General features: G+C 39.0%; 1 protein-coding gene across 1 annotated transcript in view; it reads left to right on the top strand.

Moving 5' to 3' along the window:
• The window catches only part of ATG7 (autophagy related 7), a 305,815-nt gene that overhangs the window by 163,546 nt on the left and 133,884 nt on the right, over positions 1-8,385 (top strand). The window contains exon 19 of the mRNA XM_011994118.1: positions 6,853-6,975. Coding sequence (XP_011849508.1) covers positions 6,853-6,975 — 123 coding nt within the window. The remainder of the gene's footprint in view (positions 1-6,852; positions 6,976-8,385) is intronic.

The raw sequence follows: 8,385 nt of genomic DNA, 5'->3' as shown, positions 1-8,385 counted from the left end.
AGCCCTCCCAAATGTAATGTGTACCCTTCTCAAGACTATGCATAATGCAGTCACTTAAGAGTTGTGCTATGTTTTACATAGACTGACAGGTTGTTGTTCAAATTCGTTGTGATAGCATCTTTTCATTTTCTTTTGGGGTAGTTTTAAATACATTTTCCTTTTTAAGAAGGCTAGGATGTTTGGGGGAAAAATCCTTGTACTTTTTATAAGCCACTTACTCTCATAACGCAGATTAACTTCACAGCACGTAAAAAGAATACTGGAGAACCCTTGCATGATTAAATATGTCCCTAGAGGATTAAATTTTTCCACATATTTATAAGCCAGTGCTATTGGTAATGTTCCAGCATTAAACTTTCTGTACATCCTCATTATGGAGGAGGCCTTTTTTTCTTCATTCTGCCCTTGCTGTTAGTTTTTCCATGGTCAGATATGTAGCACTATAAAATTATCTGTGGAAACATACAATCTGAATGTTTAACTGGAGTCTAAGTATCATGTCTGGGACTATTCCAATTTTTGTTCAAAGATGTTGTCAGTTTTTCAGACTTATTTGTTCTTTTGTCTTACTGGAAACCTGGCAGAAGGTAGCTATTTACAGGCATATCTTAGAGATATTATGGGATTTGTTCCAGACCACCACAATAAAGCTAATATCGCAGTAAATTAAGTCTCACAATTTCTTTGGTTTCTCAGTGCATATAAAAGTTATATTTTTACTATACTGTAGTCCATTAAGTGTTTAATAGCGTTATGTCTAAAAATACATGCATACCTTAAGTAATACAAAATACTTTTTTTTTTTTTTTTTGCTAAAAAATGCTAACAATTATTGAGCTTTCAACAAGTTGTAATCTTTTTGCTGGTGGAAGTTCTTGCATTGATATTGATGGTGGCCACCTGATCAGGGTGGTAGTTGCTAAACGTTGGGGTGGCTGTGGCAATTTCTTAGAAAAAGACAAGTTTGTTGCAGCAGTTGGCTTTTCCTTTCAGAAAAGATTTCTCTGTAGCATGCAGCACTGTTTGATAGCATTTTACCCACAGCAGAACTTCTTTAAAATTGGAGTTGTCCTCTCAAACCCTGCTGCCACTTTATCAACATGATGTTCTAAATCCTTAGTTGCAACAGTGTTCACAGCATCTTCATCAGGAATAGATTTCCATCTAGAAACCACTCTCTTTGCTTACCTGTAAGAAGCAACTCCTCATCTGTTCAAGTTTGATCCTGAGATTGCAGCAATTCAGTCACGTATTCAGGCTTCACTTCTAGTTCTCTTGCTTTTTTCACCACATCTGCAGTGACTTTCTCTTGAACCCCTCAAAGTCATCCATGAGGTTGGAATCAACTTCTTTCAAACTCCTTTTGATATTGATATTTTGACCTCCTTCCATGAACCACGAATGTTCTTACTGGTATCTAGAATGGTGAATCCTTTCCAGAAGGTTTTCAATTTACTTTGATCAGATTCATCAGAGAAATCACTCTGTATGGCAGCTATCGCCTTATTAAATATATTTTTTAAATAATAAGTCTTGAAAATCAAAATTACTCCTTGGCACAAGGGCTGCAGAATGGATATTGTCTTAGCAGGCATGAAAACAACATTTATCTCTTTGTACATCTGGATGACCAGGTATGTTGTCAGTGAGCAGTAATATTTTGAAAGGAACCTTTTTTTCTGAGCAGTAGGTGTCAACAGTGGGCTTAAGATATTCAGTAAACCATGATGTAAACAGATGTGCTGTTACCCATGTTTTGTTGTTATAGAGCACAGGCAGAGAAGTTTTGGAATAATTTTTAAGGGCCCTAGAATTTTTACAATGGTCAGTAAGCATTGGCTTCAACTTAAAGCCACCAGCTGCTTTGGCCTTGACCAAGAGAGTCAGCCTATTTTTTGAAGCTTTAAAGCCAGGCATTGACTTCTCTTCTGTAGTTACGAAAGTCCCAGATGGCATCTTCTTCCACTAGAAGGTGGTCTTATCTATGTTAAAAATCTGTTGATCAGCCACATCTGTTTTCTGAGCTAGATCTCATAATAACGTGTTGCAGCTTCTACATCAGTACTTACCGCTTCACCTCTCACTTTTATGTTATGGAGACACCTTCTTTCCTTAAACCTCATTAGCCAACCTCTGCTAGCTTCCAGCTATGCTTCTGTAGCCTCCTTACCTCTCTCAGCCTTCATAGAAGTAAAGAGACTTTGAGTTTTACTCTGGATTAGGCTTTGGCTTAAGGGGATATTGTGGCTGGTTTGATCTTCTAGACCACTAAAACTTTCTCTGTAGCTCTTTCACTTTCTTATTTTTGTGTGTTCATTGGAGTAGCACTTCTAATTTCCTTCTAGAACTTTTTCTGTGCATTAACAACTTGGCTGTTTGGTGCAAGAGGTGTAGCTTTTTTTTGTTGTTTTTAGTATGTCTCAGCTTTTGACATGCATTCCTCACTATGCTTAATCATTCCTAGCTTTTTTTTTTTTTTGGAGACAGAGTCTCACTCCGTTGCCCAGGTTGGAGTACAGTGGCGCAATCTCAGCTCACTGCAACCTCTGCCTCGCGGGTTTAAGTGATTCTCTTGCCTCAGCCTCCCAAGTAGCTGGGATTGCAGGCGTGCACCAAAACGCCCAGCTAATTTTTGTATTTTTAGTAGAGTCGGGGTTTTCACCATGTTGGCCAGGCTGGTCTTGAACTTCTGACCTCAAGTGATCCACCCACCTCGGCCTTCCAAAGTGCTGGGATTACAAATAGGCATGAGCCACCGTGCCTGGCCCATTTCTAGCTCTTGATTTAAAGTGAGAAATGTGTGACTCTTCCTTTCACTTGGACACTTTGAGGCCATTGTAATTGGCCTGCTTTCAGCATTGTTTTGTCTCAGGAAATAGGCCAGAGGAGAGGGAGAGAGATGGAGGAATGACCAGTTGGTGAATTGGTCAGAACACATACAACATTTATCGACTAAGGTCACCATCTTATATAGGTACAGTTTGTGGTGCCCCAAAACAGTTACAATAGTAACACCAGAGGTCACTGATCACAGATCACCACAACAGATATAATAATAATGAAAAAGTTTGAAATATTGTGAGAATTACCAAAATGTGACAGAGAGACGCGAAGAGAGCACATGCTGTTGGAAAAATGGTATTGATTACTTTGCTCAACGTGGGGTTGCCACAACTTTCAATTTTTTTTTTAAAATCACTAAATATGTAGTACTTACCATTTCAAAAAAGATCATTTAATTTCAGTGCACATTTTTCCTGACGTAATATTCTGGTTTATAAGGAATCTTTTTATTACTGAGGGATTGAGTTATTTATTAAATGACATTTTTTTTTTCAGGTGTTAGGTTGTCAAATTAATTTCCCATGGCTAATCAGCCTGGGCTTGACTGTACGCACATAATGGTCCTCCACTCCCCCAGCTCTCCAGGACTTGCAGTCTCTCTGATCCCACCAGCCTACAGGTCTTTTCTTTGTTTTCTTTTTTTTTTTTTGAGACGGAGTCTTGCTCTGTCGCCCAGGCTGGAGGGCAGTAGCGCAGTCTTGGCTCACTGCAACCTCTGCCTCCTGGGTTCACACCATTCTCCTGCCTCAGCCTCCTGAGTAGCTGGGACTACAGGCGCTCGCCACCACGCCCGGCTAATTTTTTGTATATTTTGTAGAGACGGGGTTTCACGTATCAGCCAGGATGATCTCGATCTCCAGACTTCGAGATCTGCCCACCTCAGCCTCCCAAAGTGCTGGGATTACATACGTGAGCCACACTGCACCTGGCTGCCTGCAGGTCTTTTCTTACCAGCCAGGACTCTTTCCCAGTCTCTTCAGTGGTGTTCACCAGACCCTCAGTTTCTCTGACTTTAACCTTTTGATCCTTATTCTGCCAGTCCCTTAGCTTAGATGGGTTCTTAATTTCTTTTCTCCCCAAATTTTTACTTTCTGTCCTGACCAGAGGCATCAGATTGTTCTACACTGGTGAGATGTGCCAGTCAGCATCTCTTCTTCCACTCTCTGCACAGCTGGGCCTCAGGGTCGCCACTCTTCTCAAGCCCCGTAGTCTAACCCTTCTCGGGTCACACAGGACTTCCTGCCTGCTATCTAACCCTGGAGCTCCCCTGCCCCCTGCCCCCTGTCCCCTGGTCCCTTCACTTTTCACTGCTGCAGCTTTGCTCATCCTTCCCTCCTCATTCCTGCCCCTGGGGGAGAGCTGCCCCTCCTTTCCAGTGCCAACCTCTTCATCAGTGCTTTAGAGTTCTGCTTCAGCACTAAACAAAAACACAAACCAACTAAATTAAGATTTTAATATTTTTATATTAATATGTAAAATTGTTTAATTTTTATAAATGTTAAATAACATTTGGTTTTAAGAAGTATTAAATATTTAATGTTAATAAATATTTTTTATTAACATTAAATAAAGGTGATCAGGTGGGAGGATCACTTGAACCCAGGAGGTTGAGACTGCAGTAAGCTATGATTGTGCCACTGCACTCGAGCCTAGGTGACAGAGCGAGACTGTCACCAAAAACAAAAAAAAACCCACAGAACTGTTTGCAGCAACAAAAGTTAGAAAGCACTACCCTTTAACAGAGAGCTGATTAAATTATGGTGTATTTATTATTGGTGGCAAATTTTAATAAATATTAATTTTTAATAAGTATTTTTTAAAAATCTTAATAAATATTGAGTAATATTTAATATTAAGTAACACATGCACATGGATTTAAAAATTAAAGTAGTATAAAATAATCTACAGAGGCTACTATTTGATGCCAGTTTGTGTGTATATGCATTCTTCCATAGATGATACATGCATAAACAAGTATGTACATCCATGCATTTCTTCCTCTTCCTGTCTCCTCCTTCCACTCTTTTTGAACACAAATACTATCTATACACAGTCTAGATATTGCTTTTTAAATATATTGCTATGTTTTGGAAAACAATTTGTGTCAGTATTGTAAGACCTGCCTCGTTCCTTTAATAGATACAAAATATGTATTATTATTATTATTTTTTTTTTGAGACTCTGTCACCCAGGCTGGAGTGCAGTGGCGTGATCATAACTCATTTCAGCCTCAACCTCCTGGGTTCAGGTGATCCTTCCACTTTAGCTTCCCAAGTGGCTGGGATTGCAGGTTCACTCCACCATGCCTGGCTAGTTTTTAAATTTTTTGTGGAGTTGAGGTCTCACTATGTTGCCCAGGTTGGTCCTGAACTCCTAAGCTCAAGCAGTCCTCCTGCCTTGGGCACCCAAAGTGCTAGGATTACAGATGTGTGAGCCATCGTGCCTGGCCCAAACAGTGTTTCAGTAAGCTTCCTTACAATGGAAGTCTTTGTGCCCATGTACAACTTTATCAGTATGAAGTCTTAAAAGTGGAATTGCTGGATTAAAGGGTGCCTACATTTTCATCTTCTAAAAAGAGAAATTCTATTTCTTGTATTATTACTGTTCCAGTCTGTTTATGCATTGTTGATTTCTTAGGTATGTCTTCAATGTCTGCTATCTTTTTAAAGCATTCATCTCTTTATTTCTTGTGAGTTCTGAGAGAATTTCTGAGGCATTCTGGTTCAGCGTTCTACATTTCACAGTCCCTGTGATCACTGAATTCCTAAATGTGATACTCATTGTTTGTTTCTAAGAACTCTTTACTGTTCTCATACTGTTCTCCTCTCAAGTGTACAGGCCTTTTATTTTTTAACTTTTTATTGAAGGATAACATATATCCAAAAAAAAAAACACACAAATCTTGTGTTCAACTTAATGAATTCTCAAAAAATACACCTTATGTAACCAACGCTTAGATAAATAAACAAGTTATTACCAGCACCTTGGAATGTCCCTTGTGCCCTTACAGTCTCTCTGGGGGTAGCCACTATCTTTTCTTCTAACACCACACATTCATATTGCCTATTTCATTTTAATTTTATATCAATGTAATTATACAGTACATACTGCTACTCCTTCCTTTCGTGTAACATTATGTTTGAAGGTAGTTTGTTCTCACTGATATATAGTATTCTATTGCATGACTATACCACAATCTATCTGTTCATTCTACTGTTGATGGTCACCTCAGTGGTTTCTAGTTTTGGGCTATCATGAATAGCGCTGCTATGGACACTTTTGTTTGTGTCTTCTGGTGCACATATGTACACATTTTTGTTGGGTGTGTATACACATAGAGTAGAATTGCTGCATCATAGGACATAGAGTCCTGGTTGTTCCACATCCTTGCCAGCACTTGGTATTTTCTTTGTCATTTTAATCTTTTTGATAGGTGCAAAGTAGTGTTTCATTGTGGTTTCAGTGTTCATATCTCTAAATACTCATGCTATTGGAGCCCATTTTCATGTTTATTGGCTCTTTGGATATCCTCTTTTGTGAAGTACCTATTGAAATTTATTTTTCCGTTTTAAAATTATTTTAAAAAAATATATTCGGCTAGCTGGTATGTCACATTTTTTTGAGAAAATCCTTTTGCCCCTCCCTTCCCATTTATCCTTTTAAATTTATTTTCTTGGCTTTTCTTTCACCTGTTTTCTAACCAGCGAACTTTAGGGCCACTAACTAATCCTAACTCTTCTAGAATTTTTAGTGAATTTGCATGAAACTTACTTTATTGAGAAAACATTGATATGCAAACTGAAAGATAATGTTATTGTCATTCTAAGAAGGGAAAAGATGATAAATACTAAGCCGCTTTTAGTTTTTTGGCCACTAGATTGCATTTTATCCCCATATTTAATTCTCATTTTAATTTTATTTTTGACAAGAGCTTGTTAGAAGTGAAAGTCTTTTAATTTGCATTTTAAGTCTGGAGCCTCCTTTTTAAAAAATGTAAATGTTTTACAGGTTCTTGATCAATATGAACGAGAAGGATTTAACTTCCTAGCCAAGGTGTTTAATTCTTCACATTCCTTCTTGGAAGACTTGACTGGTCTTACATTGCTGCATCAAGAAACCCAAGCTGCCGAGGTAGGAACAAAACAAGCTTTCTATAGTGAAGACTGACATGCTTAAAACTATTTGATATTCGCCATATGGAAAAGGAAGACAGCAATTAATCTTAATTTTTGTAACTTAGAGCAAATATCACTAAATAAGTCTGCTAGTTACCAGATAACAAATAACCTTCAGCAAGTGCTGGATACTGATGTGTGTAGGTTGCTGTCCAGTAGGTGCCTAATACACAAAATCACTGTGATAAAGGAAGTATAGGTTGTAGATTTCCAGGCATCTCTTGTCCTTACTGAAGATCTGCATGTGTATGGCCATTGGAGAGATTTGGCTTTAATGTCCATATATCAAAATGTAAGTTGGTGAAGACATTGGACTCCAGCTATGTTCTTTAGAAAGAAGGTATTGGACTCTGGCCATGTTCTGATCAGAAAGAACATGCCTGGCTTGTTCATGATTTGATCAGTCTTCATAGACCCTGAACCCCGCACCATGAAATGGCTTCCCCAGACACAACCCGAGAGGGCCATGCTTTGTTTCTCAGCTAGAATATTTTGCAGATCTTAGTATCCTGGGTTATTGCATCATTTTTTTTTTAAGACTGAGTTTAAGAAATAAATTATTGGCCAGGCGAGGTGGCTCACACCTGTAATCCAAGCACTTTGAGAGGTCAAGATGGTGGGTCACAAGGTCAGGAGTTTGAGACCAGCCTGGCCAACATGGTGTGAAACCCTGTTTCCACTAAAATAAGAAAATTAGGTGGGTGTGGTGGCAGGCGCCTATAATCCCAGCTACTTGGGAGGCTGAGGCAGGAGAATTGCTTGAATCCTAGAGACAGAGGCTGTGGTGAGCCGAGATTGTGCCATGCATTCCAGTCCGGGTGACAGTGTGAGACTCTGTCTCAAAAAAAAAAAAAAAATTTGTTTTTTCCAAATGCTCACTGTTCTTAGAAAAGGGATTGCTGTGTATGGTGGTAGAGCTATTTGGATCACTTGGCAAAATGTGCATTCCTTAGAATTGATGAGTGAGATTAAATCAATATCTTTTCCTCTTAGTTACCTGGGTAAAGAAACTATGAGGAGAAATGTAGCTTATGGAGTGTTTCCACAAACTACATAAGGAAAACCTTGACTTCCTGTGTCCTGCAGGGGTATTGCACTTGCCATTAGTCCTTTTCAAGTCACAATTCTTCCCACCAACTAAAGAGAAATATATAAATTATTTCTAGCGAGGTGGCAAAACTCCCCCAGCCATCTTGTCAAATGATTGCATGGGTGCAAAGATCTATAAACTCCTCCATAGGTTGCATATCCTTACCATTCAGGGAGGCCCCAAGTTGTCAATGAATAGATGGCCAGGCCCAATACTGGACTAGCCAGTGGTAAAAGGGCTGCTGTTTGGAGAGGTGGAGCTAGTGCTGAGTATAGG

Source organism: Mandrillus leucophaeus, unplaced genomic scaffold, assembly GCF_000951045.1.
Source record: "Mandrillus leucophaeus isolate KB7577 unplaced genomic scaffold, Mleu.le_1.0 Scaffold442, whole genome shotgun sequence".
In the NCBI taxonomy this organism is placed as follows: Eukaryota; Metazoa; Chordata; class Mammalia; order Primates; family Cercopithecidae; genus Mandrillus; species Mandrillus leucophaeus.
This window is presented reverse-complemented; position numbering and strand designations above follow the sequence as displayed.